This window comes from Wyeomyia smithii, chromosome 1 (assembly GCF_029784165.1).
Source record: "Wyeomyia smithii strain HCP4-BCI-WySm-NY-G18 chromosome 1, ASM2978416v1, whole genome shotgun sequence".
Taxonomy (NCBI): domain Eukaryota; kingdom Metazoa; phylum Arthropoda; class Insecta; order Diptera; family Culicidae; genus Wyeomyia; species Wyeomyia smithii.
Window position 1 is genome coordinate 23,100,577 of NC_073694.1, and position 26,303 is coordinate 23,126,879.

Below are 26,303 nucleotides of genomic sequence, written 5' to 3' on the forward strand. Positions count from 1 at the left end.
TTAATGATAAACCTTGTGAGCGGGAGAGTTTTAATAAAAGTTTGCGCACATACTTGGGTCAGCCCAAAATTCATTGTGAAATATTTCACCAGTATACAACACTTGCAAACCAGTTGAAAAATAACAGACATATTGCATGCAACCTATTCCAAGGTGCGCGCAGCAACCATGGCAACGATAAAACCGCCGCGCTCTATACGTGTGAGTAGTTGCTGTATACACTACTAAACAACATCTGAGTAAACTCGAATACCAGCGTATGGCAGAGTAGAAGTCACTTTCGAATTCCGCAGAGCTGCCTACCTGCGAACACCTCGATACCTATGTGTGCAAGTCGAGACGCGAGCGTCCCAGCCAGTGAGCACCAAATGTGCGAGAGCGCTCGCGCCGCTCGTGGTACCTACACCCAAACCAAAGTTGAAATACCAGTTCTAGCGTGGCGATGTTGTTATGAATGGTTCAGTTGCCATTCCCACTCGAGTCCGCAGCCATCGTGTTTTGTCCGCAGGTAGCGATCGAAAAACAATCCGGGAGCTGCTCCTTGTATTACCGTTCGAATAATTACGCGCGGATTCGTTCTCCCGTGACGTCGTCGCAGCGTCTCAAATTACTCACGCGCGCACACAGTAGGCACTTGCTTGCGACGTCGTCGTCGTTCGTTCGTTCGTGTTCCAGCTACTGCGTGTCACTTCGATGCGTTTTGGAGACTTAACCAGCGCCCATCCCCGCTGCTGACGTTCACTGCCGTCCCGTACGGTATTAGTTTGCATATTTCGCCAAACCCAGTTTCCCCCGGGAACGCGAGTGTGGATTGCTTGATAGTTTGTTCTGGGTGGTGGAAACATGGATGGGGGGCTTGCTATAGTTACGAGCTGGAGTAAACAAGCGTAGTGTTTTTCTTTGTGACAATACGAGAAAGAATTTCATTCAAAATAGTAGTGAACACAGGACCTAGGGAGCAGTGTGACGTTTGTGCTAGTTTCGCTTGAAGAACCTGTGCAAAAAACACAGCAGAAAATCAAATTAAGGGCGTGCGATAAAGTAATAAAATGGGAACCGTGCGTGCGTGACCAACAAATCAGAAGTGCAGAATAATGATTATTGTGGTAGAAACAGAAAAAATAGAATCGATTAAACTCACGAATTGATTCAGGTGTTATGGAGTAATGCGTGCCGATGTACACAACAAATCAGCAAGTTCATCAAGGCGGAAATTGGGAAATAATCTAACGCATTGAGAAGAAGTGCTAATTTTACCTAGTTCTAGGTAAGTAAACATATTCATTCAGTTAGTGGTTGGCGCTGCAAAATAATGTGCACCGCATGCTAAGTTAACTAGGTTACTAGATCAGAATGGGAAGATTGCAGCAAGAGCGAAACCGACTTCGTCGCTAGTTTTTTTCCCTTCTATTCCCATTTCGTGTGTTAGCTAGGTACAGTGCCTGCCCTTCACGAACCCCGTGGATGTTAATTAATTGTTCTATTTACAACCTTCGTCGTTCGTCGTTTTGTACGGTCGTCCCGTCGTTCACCTATATTTCGTGCATCGTAGGACGGACGGACGGACGGCGGCGAAGATGACGACGACGACGTCGAGGGTTCCCTAAATTGACGATGGCTGGAATCCACGTCGCCCATCCGCACCCACCAAGACGGCACTTACGAAGCGATCGGTCTTGCGCACAGTGGGACCGATTTGAAAATTGGTGGTCAAAATGCTTTTTTAAAATATTCTCAACATCTAGCCACAAGATAACACAGAGTTATTTTTTCGACAAATTTTTAATTATTATTTGGACTTTTTTTCAAAGAAAAAATAATTTTTTTAGTGTATATTTTTTCCGACAGACAAAATTTATATCTGCAGCTTTGCCGAAGACGTCATACTGATCAAACTAACCGTTTTGGCTCTAAAAATATTTGTAATCATCAATACTTTTTCAATAATATTTCTAAATAACCTTTCAAAAATGAGTCGTGCTTCAAAAAACTAAACTAATAGCACAAAACGGCATCTCTTGTTCATAGAAACGTCTATGCAAAGTTTCAGTAAAATCAAAAATAGTCGATTAAATTGGTTACCTGTTCTTTGTGGATATTGAAGTTTGAAAATAGTGTTGCAAATTTTTTCATAAATTGATGTATGTAAATCAGTGGTTCCCAACTTTTTTGTTCCGCGGCCCGTTTTGCTAAACACAAAGAGCTCCACGGCCCCCAATAAAATTTAAGATACTAGTTTTCAATACGAGGCTGCGTTTTGCAGTCTTTAATCGTCTTGCAAGTCGCTAATTTGTACCACGTTTTGGCCTTAATACGCACAAGAGTTGAAAATCCGCTCTCATAGAGATATGTAGAAAGAAATTTTAATCACTTGTCAAATTTACCAAGAGCTTCGCGGTCCCCCTAGATGAACCTCAAGGCCCCCTTGCCGGCCGCGGACCCCCGGCTGGGAACCACTGATCCAAATAATGCCAAGAATTGATTAAAAGTAGTCAAGTGGTAACTTTTATGGAATTATCTGAATTCATTTTCATTAGGATTTCTTTGAACCTAAGTTTTCTTGGATCGACAATTGAGTTGCATGAATTTTTCTGAACATTTAGAAATGGACATTCTTGAAGAAAAAAAATTTTCAGCACAAAACTGTCCATGTGCAGCACTTTTCACGTTTTTTTTTTGTAAGGAAAAGTCCTGGAGATGTATGACCTTTGGCAAAATGTGTGCTTTGTGTGCCCTAACAATTCCTCCGAACAATACTTTCGTGTAAACTTTTCGTGCAACTAACAAAAGTTAAGTACAAAAAACTAACTTTTAAGTAAGTTCCATGTAATATACTTTATAACTTTGTACCGAAAGAGGATAGGATTTTTATTTGTTCAACAAAGTTTCATATTTTTGAATCTTTTATAACTTTGCTGAACAAACTTTTCTTCTATCTTTTAACACAAAGAAGTTAATTTTTTTATTTTCAGTATAGTAAACTTTTCATACTTTTTGACAATTTGCGATTATGCGGGTCATTCATACAAACAATTGTTCCGAAGACACTTTTAAGCTAGGATGAAGGTAGAAAGGCGCTATGGAGTAAAGTTCCACTTTTTGCCTTATTGGACCACTGTGCATTGAAGTAAGTAAGTAAGCAAGTATGTACTTTTGACTCAGGACTACTGTGAAAGCAGCCATTAACAACGCAGCGGAAAGTGCTGTTGGACTCGTTGAGAGTTGGACGTAACGGCTGGTTTAACGAAGAGTGTCAAACGATTTTAGACGAGAAGAGGCAAGCAAGAAACGAATACAGTAGACTAGTATACAAGAGAAACGACAAGTTGGAATGTAAGAGTCAACGAGCGATCACGATTCTCAACGATCATTTTCCGCCATCTCTCGCCGCTAGCACGGAGGTTTGTGGGATGTTATCAATTTCGGGTGCGTGTCAAGCTCGTTTGAAACACGCAAGGAACTTCGATAAGGCGATGATCTTTCCTGCCTTCTGTTCAACATTGCGCTTGAAGGTGTTATGGAACGGCCTTTAACATGTGGGACACGATCTTCAATAGATCCAGTCGGTTAATCTGCTTTGCTGACGACGTGGACCTTGTCGGGAGGTCGTTCCAGGCGGTTGCTAAACAGTAGCTGAAACATGAAGAAGAAAAGGTTGGATTGAAGGTGGATACGTTGAAGACCCAATAACTGCTAGTAGAAGGAACCGAGGGCGATAGGGCTCGCATAGGTGATAGCGTACTGATCGACGGAGATGAGTTCAAGGTGAATGACTAATTTGTGCACCTCTGATCATTGATAACGTCAGACAACAACTGCAGCACAGGAATCCGCAGACGTATTGTAGCTTGAAGTCGGACCTACTACGGACTCCCAAGACGTTGACTGCCGTTCTACGCATAGTTGTCCCATGTTACTTTTGGTCGATTTTCGTTTTTTATCACCAATGAGTGTATTTTCATGTATATTTTCGAAAAACTTTCGAAAATAACATTGTTTGTTTCGAAAGTCTTGAAAAACCATACCAAATCTGTTTGTCCCATCGATGATTTTCTACACATATTTGTCCCACTAGATTTTTTCTATTCTAATCGATCCCACTAATCACTAATTCCCGCAGTAACAACTTGGGAGCAATACAGAGCAATAAAAACTTCTCCTCACAACGTTTGGTTACATTACGGGTGTCAGAAATTCGGTACCGAAAATCACTTTGCTTCATATCTTTGTTCGGAATACCTAAACCTTGTGTGCTGGTTTGTAATCTAAATGCCTTTCCTTTTCGAGCATAAGAAGATAAACGCATGAGATTCATACTAGTTGAAAGTTATAAGAACTGTCTTTCGTGTGTAGCCAAAATGGTGAAAGCCTTACAACGTTCAAATATGAGCAATCTGAAAAAACAATTCCCCTTTGTAACTGTAAGTCATCTGATACTTTTCCAATTAACTAAACTTTTATCTCGACTATCATCACCTGCTTATAAAGACAACACGATTGGCGTGGTGGTGGGACTGATATGCGTAGAAGTTACCTATTGGAAGGCGAATTTCTCGGCATTATTGTCCCAGTGGGTATTATTATGGAAAATAATGTTAAACCGCAAAACATTCAACTAAATTTATTGAAAACATGCAAGATAAAACTGTTCAAAAATCCATGACTGCATTTGTCACATTGGCGCAATGCGTAAAAGCATTGTTAAACTTTAACATCGTTTTTCTCGTTTGCAAGATTTGGAACATGGGACAAATATGCGTAGAACGGCAGTTGAGGTCTGACAAACTAGCCGTTTTCGAACGACGTGTGCTTAGAAACATCTTCGGCGGAGTATGTGAGGATGGCGTATGGAGGCGAAGAATGAACCACGAGCTGGCGCAACTCTACGGCGAGCCCAGTACCCAGAAATTCGCCAAAGCTGGAAGGGTATAATGGGCGGGACACGTTGTAAGAATGCCGGGCAACAACCTCGCAGAAATGATGGCCGACTGGTACTAGACGTAGAGGCGCGCAACGAGCTAGGTGGTTGAACCAAGTGGAGCAAGATCTCGGAATTGTAGAGCACTCAAGAAACTGGAGACAAACTGTCATGGATCGAGTGCGTTAGCGTAACATTGCGACGCAGGTGAGATCCTGAGGAATATGCGTATTATTTATCCGTGCTTGTTTGTATATTGTTTTAATTCCCTGGAGAAGTTCTGGTCAGTTATTAGAGAGACGTATTTTGTCAAGAAGGTATTGTGTAAAATGCATCGTGAAGAAAGCGTGAAAGAAGAGCCTGTAAATTTTAGATCGATAATTCAGATTTGTAGATAGACAGTTCAGTAGACCAAAACTCTTCTGAACATTTCAAAATGTGCACAATCAATTGAAAAAGTCAAGCTGATCACTTGTAGAAGAAACCCGTGATTCGGAAGAACTGATTTCGATCAGCTGCCCATCTGTTACTTGGGGGGCCTAAGCATTTTTCGAAATGCCAGGAAAGAGTTCTGGCCATCTTTGGTTCAAATTGATTCCACCATGTTGCGGTGTTTTAAATTTGCGCCTGCATAGTGTTTAGCTATGCCACGCTACTAGGTATAGCTCCAAAGTTATGTGTCCGCCGCCTGTCGTCTGTCACACAACCTGCCGCCACTTTTGATACCGGGGCAAGGCTTAGCCAGAGGCACCTAGTCGTGTTATTTTTACCCGTGTGTTGCGTATGCTAAACTGACCGATAGTAAGGTAAGATATGGCAAACAGATGCGCCAGTAAATGAAAAAAAAAACTAAAAACGCACAAGTGTCTCCGGTTACGATGTGCGAGGAAGCACGACTCGACTCGTACGTATGTATTCACTGCCGTTATAACCCAGGTGCAACTTCCTCTTGACTCTTGCCGTTTAACTTTTAATGCGGTCGCTAGTTTGAGCTGCATAGATACCTACCTGTTGCAATCCATTGCTAAGCTCTTGATTCATCACATGTTGATCTGCATTATTCACGTAAGTTAATGACAGCCAGCGAGTCATAGCTTTTTATTCCCTTGCGTATACATATACCATCCGAGAGAGGTATTTAATACCGTAATTCCTCTTCATTCTTGCGAACGCGTGTGTACCGGTTGTAGTAGGTACTTTGCGATCGGTTCAGTCCGGTTGCTGCTCTTCTCTCATTTTTATCTTACTCCGCAGTTGAGTCTCCTCTTCCGTTGATCTCGCGTTGTTGGCTGAATAAAAAATTACACATCAAACAACAGCCGTCCGTTTTATTTTTTTCCTCTCTCTTCTATTTTTACTTTTTTTCCACTGCATTATGTTTATCGAGTTTTTTTTTTGTGTGTGATATTTGGAGACTGCGGCTGAATCTACAAATATGACAGCATATTTGAATACCCCATAGTGCCGCCCATTGGCCACTTCAAATGAGAAAGTGACATGAACGTGGTCTGCGTTTACCATGCGTGTAAACATTTTTTTTATAGATGTTTTGAATTTTTATTTATAACATTCCCACAGGTTGGACATGAATGAATAAAATCCTTTATCTTTTTTCCATCATCAAATACACACAAAAAAGTGATCCGTGCGCACCAATTTGTACAGCAGCAGCAGCAGCAGCAGCTCGAAGTTCAAAGCAATTTATTGCAACGGACTGTGAGCAACAATAAAAACAATCAAACTGTCATTGTGGGCTAATCAAATCGTTCACGGAGGTAGAACATTATTCAATCTATAGATGTTGTTGCTGATCGGTGAGTTGCCTTTGGTTTTTTTGTCTCTGCTAGGAGACTGCGCCCGAACCATCATCGATGGGGTGTGATCTTCTTGTGTAATACTATATATCGTGTGATCTTGATCTTATTGCGCAAGTGAGACACGTTGGAATTTGTCATTGCAACTGACGTCAGTCACGTTTGGAAATATCTTTTTTGCAGATCGAAATGTTAGTATAAGATTAGCTAGATTAATAGTTGATAAAACATTTCAAAATAGAAAAGTTTCTTATTTTTAGCTAGACTCTTGAGTTCTGGTCTATTTTTTAAAAGAGAAATAAATGTTATTTCACCAAAATCGAAAAATGAAAACTTGAAATCGTGGAAAACTATAAATACTCAAACATTAAGTAGAAACAGACAAAAAGATTAGTTACCCATAAAAAAAAAACAAGAACCTTTAAAAATGACCTGTTTCTAAGATGTTTCTTATAAAAAGACCAAACAGATAAAAAAAACTTTAAGGTTTTAATTTGTTGTAACATGAACTCAAAAGTGACGCTAAGCTTAGCGTTGTGAGAGTTCATTATTTCAAAATCAAACATAAGGTTGTTAGTAATGTAAACATTCACGAACAAAGAAAAGGTTACCTTTTCTTCCTTCAGAGTTTTTGTTACCGTCACGGATCTAGTACCTGGTCTGCGCCCTTTTCTTTACTAGCGATAAGCTTTCGCTTTTAGCACATTTAGCGTGACCGCATGCAATGTAACCGCATTGCATTTGGATGCGTTTTGGGCCCACGCCCAAACCAAACGTTCCGCTGTGCTTATCGGGGAGAAGAAGCATTTGTGGTGTGTTCTTAATTTGTTGCGTAAACAGCCCGAAGTTGGGCCATGGGCCATGGATGGAAACGGGCGTGGTTCACTCAGCTGTACCTGAATTTTTTTTCTTATTTTCCATTACCGGATGTCGTCTTCAGGATGATTGTGAAACGGTTACACGCCCCACACAAGAACGTGCGCCCATCAAAGAAGTCATAAATCGTCGAAAAATAAGTGTACTTACTAGCATGCGGTGATCTTAGTAACCCCGTTTGCTGTGTCACATGTGCAACCAATTAGGTTCATACTCTTTGGGTTGGGTCTGCCGAGCAAACCGGACGGTCGCTTAGGCAACGTGTGGTTTGTTTGCAAATGTCGCACATTTTGTATTAAATAGTGTTAAACGGATGCACTTTCGCGTTCCGTCACTGTCGAAATCACTTCTCTCAACCGAACACCGATGCTGGGAAAAATAGGCGCCTTAATTTCACACAGGTAAGCGAATAGTGACAACTATTGGCAGATTTGAGTGAAAATATGTTTGTTATATTTTACAGAGAAAGTTTTAATAATAGCCATCAGCCTAGCAGTAATTGGTAAACTGTAGAACGCTTGCCTGGGATCCAATCGAAATAGTGCTGATGCCGTAGCATAAATGGTCGAAATTTCACCAAGCTTGTGTAGAAGGGGCAGTAAATGAAATGATTCCAAATTGCTGGCAAAGAAACAAATCATAGGACATCCAAAAAGATAAACAGTATCTAAATGCGATCGAAAAGGCGAAAAGAGCTTCTGGAGGCCGAAAAAAGTACGCTTTCAATAAGTATTCAGTTCTGCTTTAAGTAATTTCTTTTAATTTTATGTCTCGACTCTAATTTTCGATTTTAGGTTTGAGATGTTGAATATTAGATTTTAGATCTAAATTTTTTATTTTTGATCATAGGTTTCAAATTTTAGACTCTAAAATCCAGGTATCGGATTTTGGATTCAAATTCTAAATTTGAAATTTAGAATTTATGATCAGAATTTTAAGCCTTCAGATTTGGGATTAATTATTGAAAACTACATTTAAAATAATCGATGCAAGATTTGCAAGATCGCTTGTCCCCTACTCGGTCTTGAGGTACGATGCTACGATGGCAGTCGTGGGATGTTCGAACCTCGGTGTGGGAGAGACTGTTGGGCCGATACCGTAGTAAGCACGAATAGCATCGCGAAGCAATTTGTCTTGGCGTGGGTAAATATTCAGCTCTACTTAGGGTTGTACATTTAAATTTACCCATGGCAAGGTGAATCGCTTTGCGCCGCTATTCGTGTTTACGAACTGTACAAACCAGACGGAAGACGGATCGGATTGCGCTAAAAGTAAGGGAGGTCCGAGGTGCCCAGCAGGTAAACCGGCTACTAAGTCACGGACGTAAGGGAGACACAACTGATCCTGAAGCACTGCTGCGCGGCTCAGCAACTGCTTGGGTTGTTGAGGGGAGAAGTCGTTGTACGAAGCAGCTGTGAGCTTTGGCACAGCTCATCAGTCGGTTTGCTTAGTGTTAATCACAACGTGAGGCGGCATGAGACGGGTAGAGCCAACACTCCAACCATCCGCGGGTGGAGGACATCGCATTCCGATGCCGAAGTATTAGATATTAGGTGGCAACAAAAAGATAGCTCGAGGGAGGCAGTTGGTTCCACCCGAATACTTACCATGTCATGTCTAGGACCTAGGAATGGAAAGCCACCGGTTTACTGGTGGAGATGCGATAGAGGACCAACGAGGATGCAACGCGCGCGAACCGAGGAACTTAGAATAGAGTGCCGTGCAGATTAAGACGAACAGGAGGGCTTGTTTTGATAGGCTATGCGCGAGTGCCAATACGAATCCGTAGGGTAACGTCTGCAGGATCGTAATGACCTAGACCTGAAACGTGTTAGCGCCTGCAGAGCGATCACCAGCGATGCTAGAGCGTATCGTCGAAGGACTTTTTCCACGCCACGATCCGAGTCCTTGGCCTCCGGCAGTCCATTCTCACGTTCGACGTTCCAGTTTTTCAGACACAGACGTCGTGGTGGAGGAGGTGGCAAGAGTTACGAATGAGGAACTCATTGTAATTGCCAAGTCCTTAACGGCGAGCAAGACGCCGGGACTAAATGGAACCCGAAACTTGGTAATCAGAATGGCTATAACTGGCCCCCGGGCTGTTCCGGGTAGTCAAGCAGAAGTGCCTGGATGGCTGCCCTTTTGGCGGAGTGGTGAGAGCGACAGAAATTAGTCCTCTTGCCGAAGGCTGGTGTTGCGTAACCCGCAAGAATTACTGTATCAGCCTCAAATGTGTTACGTCATGATCAACATCGCATCAGAAATTTCGCGAACATTCGATCACGAGAACATTCGAGCGTCACCACGAAAACAAAACACTGTAGTGAACAAATGAGTGAAAAAGGGAGAAGTGAAAACAATGGAAACGATTTGATGTAAACAACTTCTTTTGTTTGGAGTTCTAGAAGATTCGCAAAAAGAACCATCCGTGCTATAAAAGGGACCTGATCGACGCCAATGAGTTCAGTATTTTTCTAAAGTGTTTACAAGCGACAAGAACTACGAAAGCATAAGTAAAGTGTTATTAGAAGCTAGTGAAAGTTGAGTAGTTGTGATTACAGTGCAATAAAGATAACAGTGTTGAAATTAGTTCCTGTTTAACTTTCCGAATCCGAAATAAGTACGACCAACCGAGTTCCTCCACCGTACAACCGCTACGATTCCCGACACCCAAAGGTCTTCCGATACAGTCCACCGAAATTGAATTCCGATCCGAACATTGGTCCTTCGAACCGGATAGATCGATTTTTGGTGCATTTCCAAGTACGCAGAGGAACGATCGACGACCGCAGTCGATATGGCAACCCAACGAACACCCGTTCAGCCGAGGAAATCCGACGAATCTGACATCTTCAGGGGATTTCCAGATGATGAGGTTCAGCATACCGTGAAAATGAATCAACCCGCAGCTGCTGATAAGCAAACTACGAAGCAACTTTCACTTTCCCGACAACGTGATCAAGTTATGTCGAAACTGGTTCGCATCTACAACGCCGTTAAGGATATCGAGCTTGGCTTGCCGCAACTCAGGGTTGAAGCCAAGAAGTTGGAAGCCGTGTACGCAGTTTTCTGGTTTTCATAGCCAAATCATTGCTATAATACCAGAAGAACAAATCGCAGAGCATGAAGCAGCATATGTACGATTCGAAAAACTCTACGATTGGACATCCGCTCAGGTCGAGTCACTCATCATCAAGCAAGAAAATACCAAGCCGTCGCAAGTCATTCTGCAGCAGCAACCGTTGAAGGCTCCGATTCCTGTCTTCGATGGTGAATACACAAATTGGCCAAAATTCAAAGCCATTTTCATGGATGTGATGGCACAATCCCGCGATTCCGACGCTGTAAAGCTGTACCACCTAGACAAAGCATTAACAGGAGCGGCTGCAGGAATATTAGATGCGAAGGTTATCAACGAGGGAAACTACGAGCTAGCATGGAAGATTCTCACCGAAGGGTTTGAAAACACGAGAGTGATTGTAGAGACGCACATCCAAGGTTTACTGTCATTTAAAAGGATGACGTTCGATTCTAGCAAGGAACTACGGAATATTCTTGATGTATGCACCAAGAATGTGCAAAGCTTGGAGTATCTTGGCCAGCAATTAACTGGTGTATGTGAACTGATCGTAGTATACCTTCTAACAGCAGCGTTCGACAAATCAACCCGTAAGCATTGGGAGCAGACACTCAAGGACGACACCCATTATCAAAGGATATTTTGGAGAGAATCGCCAACCGAAGATTTGAAGGTTCTAGAATTGACAACGGTCACTTACGGAACAGCTTCTGCCCCTTATCAAGCCACTCAAAGCTTGCTTCAATTAGCCAATGATGAAGCCGAAACGTTTCCCATAGCAGCAAGAATCGTCAAGAACGACTTTTATGTCGACGACGTTGTGACTGGCACAAATTCATTAAATGAAGCATTAGAAGCGCAACGTCAGCTCAAAGCACTGTTACAAAAGGGAGGTTTTCCAATCCACAAATGGTGCTCCAATTCGAAAGCATTTTTAGATCATATTCCGACTGAGGAACAAGAAACTTTACAGCCATTGGAGGATAACAACATCAACCAGGTGATAAAGGTCCTCGGTTTGTTATGGGACCCTACAACAGATGAACTGTTTCTCGCTGGAAGCATGGATTCGTTCAGAGACGCCAGCTTACAGTGGACAAAAAGACGCATTTACTCCGAGGTAGCAAGGCTATTCGACCCACTTGGATTATATTCACCAACCATTGTTCTCGCCAAGCTGTTGGTACAGCAGTTGTGGCGCATCAACCAGCAAATCGCTCATCAATGGAACAAGCTACGACAACACCTACATCATTTGAAGCAGTGTTCGATTCCACGTCTAGTAAATTTTGCCGCATACCAACTCTGATACTAAGCTGCTCATCCGGACAATGCATATTGAGCAGCTCCATGTTGGTCCCACAGGATTGCTAGCAGCAATTCGTCAACGTTTCTGGCTGACTAATGCACGGGCGACAGTACGAAATGTAACCAGATCGTGTGTGAAGTGTTTCAAAGTGAATCCGTCCAACGAAATACAACTAATGGGTCAGTTACCAAAGCAACGAGTTACTCCTTCGCCAATATTCAGCATCGTGGGAGTAGACTACGCTGGACCTATCATAGTAAAGCAAGGCACCTATCGACCAAAAACAATCAAGGCATACATTGCAGTGTTTGTGTGTCTTTCAACTAAGGCTATTCATTTGGAGTTAGTCTCCGACTTGACAACAGAGGCCTTCATCGCGACGTCAGTCGAAGAGGAATTCCAACTGAAATCCATTCCGACAAACGCAACAAATTTTCATGGGGCTAAACATGAACTACATCACCTCTATGAATTGTTTCGCCAAGAAACCGAAATCGATCGCATCGTCCAGTTTTGTCAAACGAAGGAAATAAAGTGGAACTTTATTCCGCCAGACGCTCCAGAGTTTGGAGGACTCTGGGAAGCAGCCGTGAAATCGACGAGGAGGAACCTGAAACGAGTTATTGGAAACGCAGTGCTAACATTCGAGGAAATGACTACAACCTTATGCGAAATCGAAGCAATTTTGAATTCTCGTCCATTGTTTGCTGTATCAAATCATCCTGCTGATCCTGAGGTAATCACTCCGGCACATTTCCTGATTGGACGTCCTATGAATGCGATTCCAGAACCATCCTATAACGAGGTCAAAATCAACCGACTCTTCCGCTGGCAACATTGTCAGCTTATGCGTGAACATTTCTGGCGAGCGTGGTCTAAAGACTACCTTATGAGTTTGCAACCTCGAAAGAAAAATTGGATGACGATTGACAACGTAAGACCAAGTATGGTGGTTCTACTACACGACAAGGCTCGGCCCCCATTAATGTCGAAACTAGGCCGTGTGACAGCTGTACATCCCGGTCCAGATGGTTTAGTTCGAGCTGTGGACATCCTAAGCGAAGGAAGCGTCTACAGACGTCCCATCACGAAGTTATCAATTCTACCCATAGAAGTTAATCAACGCTTACGCAAAAAATCAGCATAATATTTGAACTTAACGTTGCAACCCGGCCGGAGTATGTTGCGTAACCCGCAAGAATTACTGTATCAGCCTCAAATGTGTTACGTCATGATCAACATCGCATCAGAAATTTCGCGAACATTCGATCACGAGAACATTCGAGCGTCACCACGAAAACAAAACACTGTAGTAAACAAATGAGTAAAAAAGGAAGAAGCGAAAACAATGGAAACGATTTGATGTAAACAACATCCTTTTGTTTGGAGTTCTAGAAGATTCGCAAAAAGAACCATCCGTGCTATAAAAGGGACCCGATCGACGCCAATGAGTTCAGTATTTTTCTGAAGTGTTTACAAGCGACAAGAACTACGAAAGCATAAGTAAAGTGTTATTAGAAGTAGTGTTATTAGAAGTTGAGTAGTTGTGATTACAGTGCAATAAAGGTAACAGTGTTAAAATTAGTTCCTGTTTAACTTTCCGAATCCGAAATAAGTACGACCAACCGAGTTCCTCCACCGTACAACCGCTACGATTCCCGACACCCAAAGGTCTTCCGATACAGTCCACCGAAATTGAATTCCGATCCGAACAACTGGGAAACTGCAGGATACTGCCGGCAAGCTTTTTGAGAGGATTATCCTCAACAGACTGGTGAAGTACACAGAGGGTTTTAAAACGGTCTGGCAAGTAACCAGTTCAGCTTCCGGAAAGGTAGGTCTATACTGGATGCTATGCTCTCCGTCACCAAGACGGCGGAGGTGGCCAGCGTTCCAGCGTAAAAGAAGAGGCATTCGCTGTTGCATCACGCTTGTCGTGAAGAAGGCGTTCAATAGAGTTACCTGGGTTTCCATGCCGCTCGCGCTTAAGTGCATCCATGTCACTTTAAGTACGAGTTTACAACACGTAGGAGGGTCAAAAGTGCGCCCCAATCACCGCAGGAGTACCGTGTTGGGTCCGGTGTTGTGAAATGTCATGTACGACGGAGTGTTAAGGCTTAAGTTCCCTGTATGGATTGTGATCGTCCGTTTTGCGGACGACATATGGCGAATCGACCGCAGAGGTCGAGCTGACGGCTACACACTGCGATCTGAGGGTTATAGTTGAAGACAAGCTTACCTTCACGAGCCACGTCAACTATGTCTGTAAGAAAGCCTTAACGGCTATTGCATCACTATCTCAAATGATGTCGAATAGCTCAGCGGTGTACTGCATCAAGCAGGCGATTTTTCATCCGAAAGTCCCCAGAAGGGACCTGTATTTTTTTTTTTATTCTAGCTTATTTTCCGTCGGTCTATTTCCGCCACTGTTGTGGCCAACTACCGACGCCCAGGGAGGCGACTCCACACCCAGGTCCCTAACTCACGACCCGTTTTATTAACGGACCGGCGCCAACGGCTTTACTTCCTCATGCGATGGAAGGCGTGATCCCAGATATTTTTCGCCTCAGAAAATCTCCCGGTGCCGGCTAGGATTGAATCTAGACTAGTTGGGTTGGTTGTGAGTGGATCACGCCACCTCACAACCATCGACACCTATGTCGGCGGTGGGATTCGAACCCAGGCGTCGAGCGTGGGGAAGGGACCTGTAGTAGGGGACTTTTACATTTTTGCATGAAAATAAAGCGTGTGACTATCTCCAGGATTTCCAGGATCTCCAGGAACGAACCCGCCCAAATGCCCCGAAGGAACCTGCAGTGGAAACATTTTCATTTCTATAATTTTTTTTATGATTTCTTTTTGATTCAGCCTTTGGCCTTTTTTTTAGGCATTTGGTCTCTAAATTTCATGTGTTCGAGTCCCTCAGTCGCTACCACCTCTGCAATAGAACCTTATGTCGACTGCATATTTTCTCCGAGAAACTAAAAAAAACTCATACTTGAACTCACTCTGAAAAAATATTAAATAATTAATGCATTCCGAAATAAACCACATAACCGCAACATATGACATTAATTTTTATGACGTTTTTTTCCTTCTCCCACAAATAGCAACACGGAATCAACGGGAGCACAGAGACCACGTGGCACCAAAGCCAGCCTTATCGTCGTCCGTTCGGCATACCCTCCCTCCTCTCCCCCTGCAGCCGGCGGCGTCCACCACGTAGGTAGGAATAATGCGGAGGTACTATGGCAGTAATTGCGCCCAGTTTATATGCTGCCATCGTGACCTGTCTGGGATTCGCGTGCTTTGCGCTAAGTGCCACCGCCGTCGGTCTGCCGGTGTGGGCCCGCTTTCGAAGCTACGGCGGTAAGTCCAGCCATCCAGTGTTGTTCTAATAATTTCGAACGACTAACGGACTTTTTTTGTAGGCTTCGATGATCAGGGTTACTTTGGACCGTGGAAGCTTTGCCGTCAGCTGACGTACAGCTACCGGGAAAAATGTGGTCCCGAGGTGTCACACTTTAGACCGTCACGTAGGACAGTGAAGCTATAGGATAGACAGATTAATTCACTTTTTTTTTCTTTCCTAGATGCCATTTTTGTGTCCGGCTTGTTGGCCACATTCGCCTGCATAGCATTCGGGATCTACTGCGTGCTGTGCATACTGCAGATTGCGATGATCTCTTCCCGGGAGAAGGTGGTTCTGCGTTATTCTAGTCTAGTCGTTTTGAAGCTTTTTTTGGCCGTAGTGGGTGCCGCTTTGTCCCTGATCGGTACCATTCTGTTCGCGGTGACTGTTGACAGTGGTCGTGGTGATTTCGAGGTGTCCCGTGGGGCGTCCTTCTATCTGCAGCTGGTGGTCGTGAGTCTCTCCCTACTGCTTGCCGTCCTGGCAGTGTACGACATTATTCTGGCTCGGAAACCGGATGGCGACCCGACATTGCTTCCTACAGTTTCGGGTTACAGCAACAGTGGGAGGTCCACACCGACGACCGTCGTGAATCCTGGGTACAGGGACACCCCGCGGGGCCGAAACAGTCGAGTTGGTATGTTGCATTGGCCACAAATGTATCATTAGCTTTAGCTTGGTTTTGCTTTGCAGGAATATCGGTAACGGATTCGTCTGGCCGGCCGTACACCGGTAGCAGCGCTACCGTCAGCGGTAGTGTTCAATCGATGAACACCACCCTGACGTCGATGTCCAGTTCGACTGTCAGCACCAATCGGACCCCGCTGCGGTCCAGTCTGAAAAAACCACGGCCACCCGAGGGCAGCACCGACACGCTGGGGATCCAAAATCCGGGCTTCTCCGGATCCGGCCAGTCTCCCCGGTTGACGCGGAGCGGCAGCGTGAAAAAGGTACGCATCCAAACGCATGACACGGAGGTTTGAACGCCCGGCGACGGGGGGCAACACGGGGACCAAGTGAGTTTATGATTTAGTACTTTTTCCACAATACGTCCGTTTGTATTCACGTCTAGATTTGATCGTTTGCAACGACTGTACTAGTAGCTACTAAAGTCATCGGTCGAATTATTAGTATACATATATGATCTTTAATCTAGATCTAGACGAATGAAACGTGCAGTGGAAACGGGGTGGTTTTGAATTTCTTCGCGATAGAAGATTTCATTGATGGATGACGGACCGACCGTGAGATGCTGAAGGCTGTAGAAATTGCACCTAATGAAATGTCAACACTTGTTGATTGGCTTTTCTAATACTGTGGTGTTTGCTTTGAAATGTGAGTCAGCTTTTCCATTGGCACCGGTTTCTATCGTCTAGATCTGGATCATCGCATTTTAAAGCATTTTCTACAGTAACAGTAACTACAGCGCGTATTTCGCATCAACGTGCGAAATCGCATTTAGGATACACTTTCTAGACGTTTAAGTATGCAATAGTTTCAGTGAAACCATTGACAAACCATGTTGTACAAACTAAAACTTTTTCTGAGTATGCGCGTCGCACTGCAGAATATGTATTTTAATAACATTAATCTTAGAAAACTTTTTTCGATGTAGTCTTCCGTTTCTTTTTAGAAAGCTTTTTTTTTATTTGATTAAGCGAAAAAAATTGCTCACTATTTCATACACAAGCACGCGAGCACAAGTACACAAACGCACATATTAGGACACTTCACACGCAGTTCTTTGAGAACGCAGCTGTTTTGAATTTTCTAATAGCTTCGATTTTAATGGTTGATTTCTAGCAAATTATATCGATTATTTAATTAAGGCGTCATACCTGTTGTACCTTGTTGATTAGTTTTAGTTGAGCGCAAATATCGGTTTAGTACTGTTCTATTGGTTGTCGTTTGTGATTTTTTTTCTCTCTCGAAGTACAAAACTATTTGCTAAACCAAAACTTTCACGAACGACTGTTCCAAGCAGTTTTTTGAAACAGATAATCACACATACCTGCATCACCTTCAACAGGAAATGCTTCGAGTTAGGTAACTCAATTTTAAATCAGAAGTTTTTTTTCTCGAAACAGTAACATTCACTGCACAAATAGTAATACTGAACGTATTTATTTTGAGAATAGGAGCAGCAGCAGCAGTTCACCTTTTTTAAACTAGAGTATTGCAACTTACAAACGATCAGCATTTTGTAACTCTAATCGCATATTTACCAAGCTAAAATGGTATTCCTAATGTGCACTCGGAAAGTGTGATTAGTTTGAATTTGATTCCACTTAAGGGACTAAACTTATCAGCTGCATCGAATGTGCATATTTTAGCCGATATTCCGAATCGATTTCCGTCCACAACAAGACTACCTTCAATGCAAGCAAAGTAAAAAAAGAATAAAACTGAATATATTTACTGTAGACATGAACTGTGATTATCTGCTAATAAATCGGCCTCCGACCGAGAAGAGTACACACTTTGCCGCTACCGAGATTGATCAAACTAAAACACACCTAAAGCCCACTCAGTTAGCCACCGAATTATCAAGAAACTGCTGGCGTTTGGAAAATAATGAACAATGTTGAATCTGAGCTGAGTAGGTTAATGCTAAGACTCAGAATCTGGACACACCGCTCATTTTATACACAGTGGAACTCAAGAGGCTGAAGCTGAAGGTAACGAGAGTAATCAGAATTCTTGGATATCGTCAGAAAACATATTTCCAAACAGGATACTTTTGAAGAACTTATGCACGAGAACCTCAAGGTAATTTTTCGTGCCAGTAATTAAATAAAAAGGTCGTTGAAACAAAACCTAGAGGACCAAACGATTTACTATTTGAAACCCTTTTACGTCGGTTGTAATACGCCTAGATGTATGTAACCTACTCTACGACTCGATTTTCTTGTGTAACCGTGCCTTTTGGGTATTTGAATGTTGATCCAGACTAAATTCCAGTCGGGTTACAAAGAAAATACAGAAAGATGAGTTTGACGAATATACACAACTTAACTAAAGGAAGCGTTAGGTTCCAGACGAAAGAAAGATGAGTAAAAAACAGAGTTTGAAGTTACATATGTTCCGTTTTGTTTATGTAAAAACCACAAATCCCCCAACTAAGTCAGCTTGGGGGCAAATTTGTGCACCACCTGGTGCGCCTCGTCGTAGTCCGGCTGGGTGCGTTCCCTTACTCGCTGAATCCAAGCTGTTAGCCTTGGGCGGCCTACTCGCGGATCGTAACCTGTCAGCTCTAGACATCGAAACAAACAATGGATAGTTATAGAAATAATCCCCCTCTGAATATTCCACCTACTCACTTGGCTGTTCGATTTCGCAGGCAGCGATCAGATCGGCAATCGTAATGTCGGTACCGCCGTCAATGTACCGCCCTTCGTCGCTGAGCAGATTCGTCTCGATAAAGTCCAAACAGGCGATCATTTCCGCCCGGAGACGTTCGGCGGTTCGGCCCTCCATCGGTTCACCTCGTAGTGGTCCCCGCCAGACGTACCGCACGTAGCTGGCACAATGGGCCCGCGTATTCGTGTGCTGCCACTCGAGATACTCGTCCACTCGGGCTCGCTTCCGGATGTCCCGTGGGTACCAGTGGTCCGGAACGTTATGTTCCCGCGATAGGTAGCGCAAGATGGCAATACTTTCCGCCAGTTTAAAGTTGCTAGGTGCTTCAACTATGGCCGGAACCTTACCGAAACGGCTCACATTTTGCAGAAACTCGGGTGTCGTGTGTTCCCCTAGAATGGGGGGAAAGTAGAGCAAGACGCAATGTGACACCTAGCTATAGAAGATATTTAATTTTAAGCTCCTTGAACTAACAACGGTGCCACTCGTGAAGGTCAAGTACGCGCCAATCACGAGAAAAAAAAACTTCATCGTCGTTCACGCGTATTAGCAGTAACAGCAAGAGGGTAACTCACATTTTCGCAGCGCCGTAGGACACTTCTGGTGGGGAATTTTGGTCTGCTGGAGGAAAATGTACAACGCCCGACACGGTTGCGAGATGAGATCGTAGTAAAAGCGAATACTGCGCGAGCTGCTCATTGTTCGGTGGATGATTAATTCACTATAACTAGATTTGTACGAATACTGATACTGAAATTACAACTAAAAGTCCGGCCACTGGCTGCTGCTGCTTAATGAACGAATGCTATAGAACTGAATGAACAAAACAGGGCACGCACGCATACGCCAAACTCAACAACAGATGATCAATCAAAACGTGGTACCTTAATTTGAGAAGGGAAAGGAATCTAAAAATGGGAGGTGCGTTTGAAGTGGTGTCTTTCGAAGTAAAACTTTACTTCAGTTACTCTGTCTTCTTAAACTTTAGTTCACAACTCTAATAAATTTCAACAATTTTCACTTGTTCTGAAAGTTTTTATCAATTAAAAGGGGAGTTTAGGGTTCTTGAAGCAGTCACTTCAGTTCCGAGTTGGTTAGTAGCTTTTTTATTGGTAAGATTTGTTGGTGTTTTTTTTGACGTTATTCACCATTTCTAACGTTACTAACACTCTCACCTAATTGTGAGAAGTTTACACAAACCTGATCCTAAAAATCTCTCACCGAAAATATACCGTCTTAAACCAGCTGACAGAAGAAACGAAACTTGCCGGTCCGACTGACATTTTATCGTTTCACATAAATACATAAGATCAATACAAACATTAGCATAAATTCTAGTGTGTGCATTGCTTTGCTTATCCAGAGGTAAGGTGCACACACACACACAAAATGAGTAATCGCTTATCTACCGACTCAAAGATGTATGCGTTAAGTATTAAAACATACCAACTTAAGACAACTCTCAAACAGTTCAAACTTGTTATCATACGGCACTGTCCATTCGAGTGTTTCGCATAGCAGAATTCGTCTGCAGCAAAAATGGCAACCAAAACTCTCAAGTACTATTACGATCTACTCTCCCAACCGTCGCGTGCTTTGTACATCCTGTTGGAACAGACAAAAATCCCACATCAGAAGTGTCCTGTTGCGCTGAGAAAATGTAACGATTCGTTTGCGTTCTAAAGCCTCTACTAAACATACTCTAAAATATTTTAGTTGAAAACAAATCACAGGAGTTCATAGAAAATGTGAACCGTTTTGGCAAAGTGCCCTGCATAGTTCATGGTGATTTTAAGCTAGCGGAAAATATCGCTATCTTTCGCTACCTGGAGCGAGAGTTTGGATTCGGAGACCAAAAGCTGTCCTGGTACCCGCAGGATCGCACGGCACGTGCCCGAGTGGACGAGTATCTCGAGTGGCAACATGCTGAAATCCGAGCGCAGTGCGCACAGTACTTTCTTTACGTCTGGATAAGGCCACTGGTTGGCCTTGAACTGGATGCAGCGAAAGTCGACCGTTTGAAGCAGAAAATGATGGACTGTCTGGATGTGTTCGAAAAAGAATGGCTCGAGGGTGGACGGAAACCTTTCCTAGCAGGGGACAAGGTGAGCTACGCTGATGTTCTGGCTGCTTGTGAAATTGAACAACCGAAGCTGGCCGGGTTTGATCCGCGTGTTGGCCGGCCCAATCTGACGGCTTGGCTGGATCGTGTACGAGCTCAGACCAATCCTCACTACGACGAGGCGCACAAGATTGCCTACAAGTTCACTCCGAAAGAGATCCCGACGCCGAAGGTTGACTGATGATTTTTACCTAAAAATAAAAATTTTCTTGTTTGTATAACGAGTACGATTATTGAACTTTTGATAAAATACAAAAACAATTTCTAGACAGTACCTACTTATGAGTGAGAATGACAGTGCATTCTCCTGTTTGAATGTTTATGGTTACGCACACATGAACGTACCGGTTTATTGTGTGTATTCAGACACACCGGTTCGGTAAGCTTATCACAAGTGCGAGCGAGATGTTGACCTTTGGAACGTGAAAGTTTCAGTACTACAAAATAGTACAATTTTGGTTCTTACGTCGCGAGCAAATATCCGTTCTAAACCGGCAGTGCAATGGCAAAAACTCTCCGCTATTACTATGACCTTATGTCGCAACCAAGCAGAGCGTTGTACATATTTCTGGAGAAGACAAAAATTCCCTACGAAAGATGTCTGGTTAACTTGGGCAAAGGTAATGGCGTAACATAATAGGTCCAGCTTCAATTGCACCATCTTCGACCAATTCCAGGTGAACATCTAACGGACGAGTTCAAGGCGATTAATCGCTTCCAAAAGGTACCCTGCATAGTGGATAAAGAGCTGCACCTGGCGGAAAGTGTAGCCATTCTGCGATATCTAGCCCGTGAGTACAAAATTCCGGATCACTGGTATCCGGCGGAGAGTCGCCAGCGGGCACGCATCGATGAGTATCTGGAGTGGCAGCACCACAATACCCGCGCCACCGGAGCAGTTTACTTCCAGTACATGTGGCTCCGTCCGAGGTTGATGGGCGCCAAGGTGAACCCGGAACGGGCCGAGCAGTACCGCGAGCAGTTGGCCAATTGTTTGGATTTCATCGACCAAGTGTATCTCGGAAAAGACAGCAAGTTTCTGGCTAGCGATGAAATTTCCGTTGCAGATGTGTGGGCTGCCTGTGAAATTGAGCAACCGAGTAACGAATGCCAAACTCTCAGGAAGTAATGTTGCAATTGTTGATCTTGATTTTTCTTTTGTCGCTGTCTTACAGAAATGGCAGGATACGATGTGTGCGCTGGAAGACCCAATCTGACTGCTTGGATGGCACGGGTCCGGGAGGCGACAAATCCGTACTACGACGAGGCACACAAGCTGGTGTACAAGATCACTCCGGAAGGCATTCCCAAGCCCAAACTTTAAGTAGGGTTCTAGATTGGTACAATAAATGGTGGAAGGCAAAAATACAAGTCTGTACTTTGATTAAATTTCGCTGATATGTGGTTTGGGACGTACCGGTACAATTGAATAGATTACAGCCATTACAACAGCGGTTACCGTCACTTTCGATTTTTGTCTACGAGAGAAATTAGTAATCGTAGTAACCCGTTGTGCGCAACATAACTCAAAAGATTGGCTACGAGCTACTGTTATTCAAAACATTGCTTGATTGGAATTATTAGGAAGAAATTATTTAATTTTCCGCCATCCACAACACTCGCTAACCAAGCAACGTTACTACGGTTCCCACCAACAACAAATCGGTTTTTCGGGCTCGACCTAGCCAGACTTTATCCGTGGTGGTGCAGATCGGTCCATTTTTCCGGCCCAGGCCCAGCTAGATTTCACGTGTTCACGTGACAGAGGAAAGAAAGGAAGGAGCAATAATGGATAGGATACTGAATCGAAAACGAGACGAACCACGTCCTATCCTTATCCTCTTATCCCCTGTATTAAAAAGTTCTAAAGAAATATTAGTAATAAAAATTAGAATTTAAATTAGATATTAGAATTTGTAATTTAAAAACTTTTGAATTGAAACTGTTACAAATGAAAGATGTTCAAAACTATTGACTATTTATTAAAGAACGTCTCGATTGAACAAGAGCTTGTAATAGAATGAATCTATTTTCTACTTTTCTCTGACAACTAAGTTTTCACATTTAATCATCGCATACTCAGTTGTCTAGCTGGTGGTAGCATCTCCCCCTTTATTTCAGTACCGGATGTAATCCTCCAATCGTCTTGGCGGTTTTGAGCATCAGACTGGGCGAGGTGTGACTTCATCATTTCTTAACGGGATTACTATAGGCGTTGATGCAATCATTGTTGGTGAAGCTGTCCGCATTGTTTCATCCAGGCTGTTGGCGGAATCATTAATGGGTATAGCTAGTCTTGAACCGGAGCTGCTGGATGGTTCTGGATTCAAATTCGATTGAACAGGAACCGGTAATCTGAAATCTGCAATCAGTTCTGCCAATGGTAGATGAACTTCGTGAGATGGCTGCTGGATGTCATCATACCTAGCGCGTAGTTGATTTGCATGGGAATGAATGAGTTTTCTGCGTCCCGTACCTTGATCCAGTAGAACATTGAAATTCACCTTTCCAAATGCTTCAATGATAGTTCCAGGTTTCCATGTCTAGGTTTTGGCGTTCTTGTGGACCTTGGCGTATACCATTGCTCCAGCAGTTAGAGTTGTGGCGGAAGGTGATAGCAAAGTTGACGTGGATTGAGCTTGATTGATTCCCGTAGGACGAAGCAAATCAAGTGTAATCGTCATTGGTCTGCCAAACATTACTTCTGCCGGGGATTTTCCTTCCAACACGTTGCTTAGCGTTGAGCGGTATACTTGAAGAAAGGTTTGCAGCGCTTCGGATGATGGTATGTTTTCCACGTCTGTAATTTTCCGCAGTGAACGATTGAGTGTGTCCACAAATCGTTCCGCCTGGCCGTTTGACTGTGAATGGTAGGGCGCGGTACTAATGTGAATGATTACGGATTTCTCACAGAACTGCTTTAATATGCCACTGCAAAATTGACTTCCGTTATCCGTAACCAGTGCATCAGGTTTTCCAAATCTTGCAAAAGTCTCTCTTAATAATCCTATTGTCAATGGCGCCGTTGATGAAGCAGATTGGAAGATTTCTGGCCACTTGGTGAAAGAATCAACGATGACCAGATAGTACATTTCCTCGATAGGTCCGGCATAGTCCAAATGAATTCGTTTCCAAGGACCTTCTGCTTTCGACTTCATCCGGTCCATTCCAGGATGACCGCGATGAACCTGCTTCAGGATTCGACCACGATATACAGCTGGAACTACGATGCGATCGCAGAACATGATGTAATCCTTGATGATTGAAAGAGATTCTCGCCAGCAACAAAACGTGTTTAGACTTGGATCAGTGATTTGTTTATCTGCTGGCCAACCAGTGTTGATATGCTGGATAACCGTCTGAAGCAGCTTGTCTTTCTTTGTGGCTGAGCGAACCATTTCGAACGTGACTGGAAGATTGCTGAACGAATCACATAAGGCGTTATCCAACTCTTCTTCGATGCCGATTGTAGCAACTACAAATTCTTCATCTGGTTTCTCGTGTTTGTTGATCAGCCGGGAGAGAACGTCTGCATATCCAAACTGGTCAGTTGAAATATATTCCACGTTGAAATCAAATCCAAGTAGCGTAAGAGCCCATCTCTGGAGACGATTGGCTGTGTGGAGTGGAATTCCTTTCATTGTTTAGTGTTCGAAAGTTTGCGCTACATATATGAGCACGATGAGCACAGATAGACTTTGCGCGCTCCGTTTCCCATACCAAATGACCAGTCGATCAATTTCGAGCGGCTTGGACCTATTATTAAATGAATTTACTGGCGACATGAAAGCAGCTTTGCACACGTATTATGCTTAAAAAACTTCCCTAATTTAAGTGATAAACCGGAATCCGCAAACTTCTAGCAGATATACAAAACCGACGTCTTTTCCAAACCGTTACCCGGCGCCATGAAACTTCCAATAGGAAAATTCTTGGTAACTTACCTTTTTTTTCTAATCAATTTTTTGCGAAGCTTCCGTTTAGCAACCCGCCGGTTTGCCTTTCTATTTTGGGGAAACCGCAGATTTTCGGAACCAGCAGAACCTCGATGTCATCTTCCATAATTGATTTTTGACGTATTCTGTTTTGTTCGTGTAATCCAATTTCGAACCGGACTTTCGATGACCGGTAGCAAAGCCTTAAAAATGTTTTAAAAGATCTACTGTTGTGATTCATCACTATTTATATTATTTACTTCGAATCTTGCAGAATTTCCCACAGTAATTTTTGTAAAAAAAATCTGTTCACCAGTTTCCACAAATAGGTAAATGGCAATGAGCATAAAAGAGAGGTGAGGAGGAGAGTGCATTTTTCTAGTATTAGTAAATGTTTCAAATGTAAGCAACTAGACGAACTCAATGGTAAATCCAAATAGCTACGTCACTATTTGGCATCAACTATTGGCAGAGGGGGGTGAGCAGAGGGGCGCGTGCAAGTGTTAGCAACAGAGGGGATTTACCGCTGTCAAATTTCATATATGTGTGCGTTATCGCAGATCAAGTCTGGTCCATGAAGTTTGTTGGTCCATGACGTTTGATAAATTACCAATGTGACGATAAAACATCATCAATTTTCGTCAAAAACTTGTTGCTGTCCCAAAATTTCACTACGAAACGCATTATTAATAAAAGTTCTCCGCGATTTCTCAAGTTTTGATAAAAGAACGTTCCATTTTACTTCGATCAAAACGACAAAAACCAAAACATACAGACGCCTTGTTGCCAAATGTGTTGGTCATTGTTTCACGATTTTTGACAGATAGATTCCCCCTGGTTAGTAAGTTTCCTCCTCACCTCTCTTTTATACTCATTGGGTAAATGGGTCATTTCCAAATTGAAAATGTCAATTCTTTTCGTTCCCACCGTTCCCACGCCTGCTTGTGTAAATTTCAAGGGAATGGTATGGTAGCCTTCAAGCGCTACGAACATCTATTTCTGTACCGTTTGTCCCAAAACTACTTCTCTGCTGTCACAGTTTGCTTCACTTTGCTTTGGGACACAATTAATGTACTAAATATCACTTACAATATCACATACCATGTGAAAACCTTAAGAAATTGCTCGAAACTGTCTGATATGCTATTAATAATTGCAGTCAACATTTAGCCGGTTTGCCCGAATCAACATAAGATAAGGGTAAACTGCCCATTTTTCGGGTGCCAGTGCCAGTGATGTTGATAACGCGTCAAATGTATGGTAGCTGACAGCGATGCCATTCCCGTGGTAAATTCGGTAAATTTGCCAGAGATGCCAGATGCTTTTGAAAAAGTCTGCAACTGCTCGAAAACCCGGAAAAATCGAAATAATAATAATAATAGTTATGACGTACATCCATTTGATCAGTTTTTCAATACGGGCCAAAAATGAACGGGTTACTTGTCACTTTTGTATTGAAATGGTGCATACGTCATTTC

At 43.1% G+C, this 26,303-nt stretch overlaps 6 protein-coding genes across 7 annotated transcripts; 4 read left to right on the forward strand and 2 right to left on the reverse strand.

The window, feature by feature from the left end:
* The first annotated feature begins 450 nt into the window (after positions 1-450).
* Positions 451-17,883, forward strand: LOC129718927 (uncharacterized). The gene is made up of 5 exons (XM_055670167.1): positions 451-1,267; positions 15,107-15,365; positions 15,428-15,532; positions 15,590-16,045; positions 16,102-17,883. The coding sequence occupies exons 2-5, from the start codon at positions 15,245-15,247 to the stop codon at positions 16,389-16,391; spliced, it is 972 nt and encodes a 323-aa protein (XP_055526142.1). The 5' UTR covers positions 451-1,267; positions 15,107-15,244; the 3' UTR covers positions 16,392-17,883.
* Positions 12,019-13,143, forward strand: LOC129716636 (uncharacterized). The gene has a single exon (XM_055666473.1). It carries the CDS (start codon positions 12,019-12,021, stop codon positions 13,141-13,143), a length of 1,125 nt encoding a protein of 374 aa, XP_055522448.1.
* Positions 17,884-18,474: 591 nt separating the features above from the next.
* Positions 18,475-19,861, reverse strand: LOC129718931 (glutathione S-transferase theta-1-like). Its single transcript, XM_055670172.1, has 3 exons — positions 19,344-19,861; positions 18,729-19,160; positions 18,475-18,661 (listed from the first exon to the last, which is right to left on the reverse strand). The coding sequence occupies exons 1-3, from the start codon at positions 19,465-19,467 to the stop codon at positions 18,528-18,530; spliced, it is 690 nt and encodes a 229-aa protein (XP_055526147.1). The 5' UTR covers positions 19,468-19,861; the 3' UTR covers positions 18,475-18,527.
* Positions 19,862-20,204: 343 nt separating this feature from the next.
* LOC129718929 (glutathione S-transferase theta-2-like) lies at positions 20,205-21,117 on the forward strand. Its single transcript, XM_055670170.1, has 2 exons — positions 20,205-20,428; positions 20,485-21,117. The coding sequence occupies exons 1-2, from the start codon at positions 20,308-20,310 to the stop codon at positions 21,069-21,071; spliced, it is 708 nt and encodes a 235-aa protein (XP_055526145.1). The 5' UTR covers positions 20,205-20,307; the 3' UTR covers positions 21,072-21,117.
* A 142-nt stretch (positions 21,118-21,259) lies between these two features.
* LOC129718930 (glutathione S-transferase theta-1-like) lies at positions 21,260-22,261 on the forward strand. The gene is made up of 3 exons (XM_055670171.1): positions 21,260-21,510; positions 21,568-21,990; positions 22,066-22,261. Exons 1-3 carry the CDS (start codon positions 21,393-21,395, stop codon positions 22,212-22,214), a joined length of 690 nt encoding a protein of 229 aa, XP_055526146.1. The 5' UTR covers positions 21,260-21,392; the 3' UTR covers positions 22,215-22,261.
* Positions 22,044-25,946, reverse strand: LOC129718924 (uncharacterized protein K02A2.6-like). Of its 2 annotated transcripts, none has more exons than XM_055670164.1 (3): positions 25,086-25,946; positions 24,835-25,028; positions 22,044-24,506 (listed from the first exon to the last, which is right to left on the reverse strand). In XM_055670164.1, exon 3 carries the CDS (start codon positions 24,286-24,288, stop codon positions 23,434-23,436), a length of 855 nt encoding a protein of 284 aa, XP_055526139.1. In that variant the 5' UTR covers positions 24,289-24,506; positions 24,835-25,028; positions 25,086-25,946; the 3' UTR covers positions 22,044-23,433. The 2 variants fall into 2 exon arrangements, with proteins under 2 accessions (XP_055526139.1, XP_055526138.1); XM_055670163.1 differs by having other exon boundaries at positions 22,044-24,646.
* Positions 25,947-26,303: the final 357 nt, after the last annotated feature.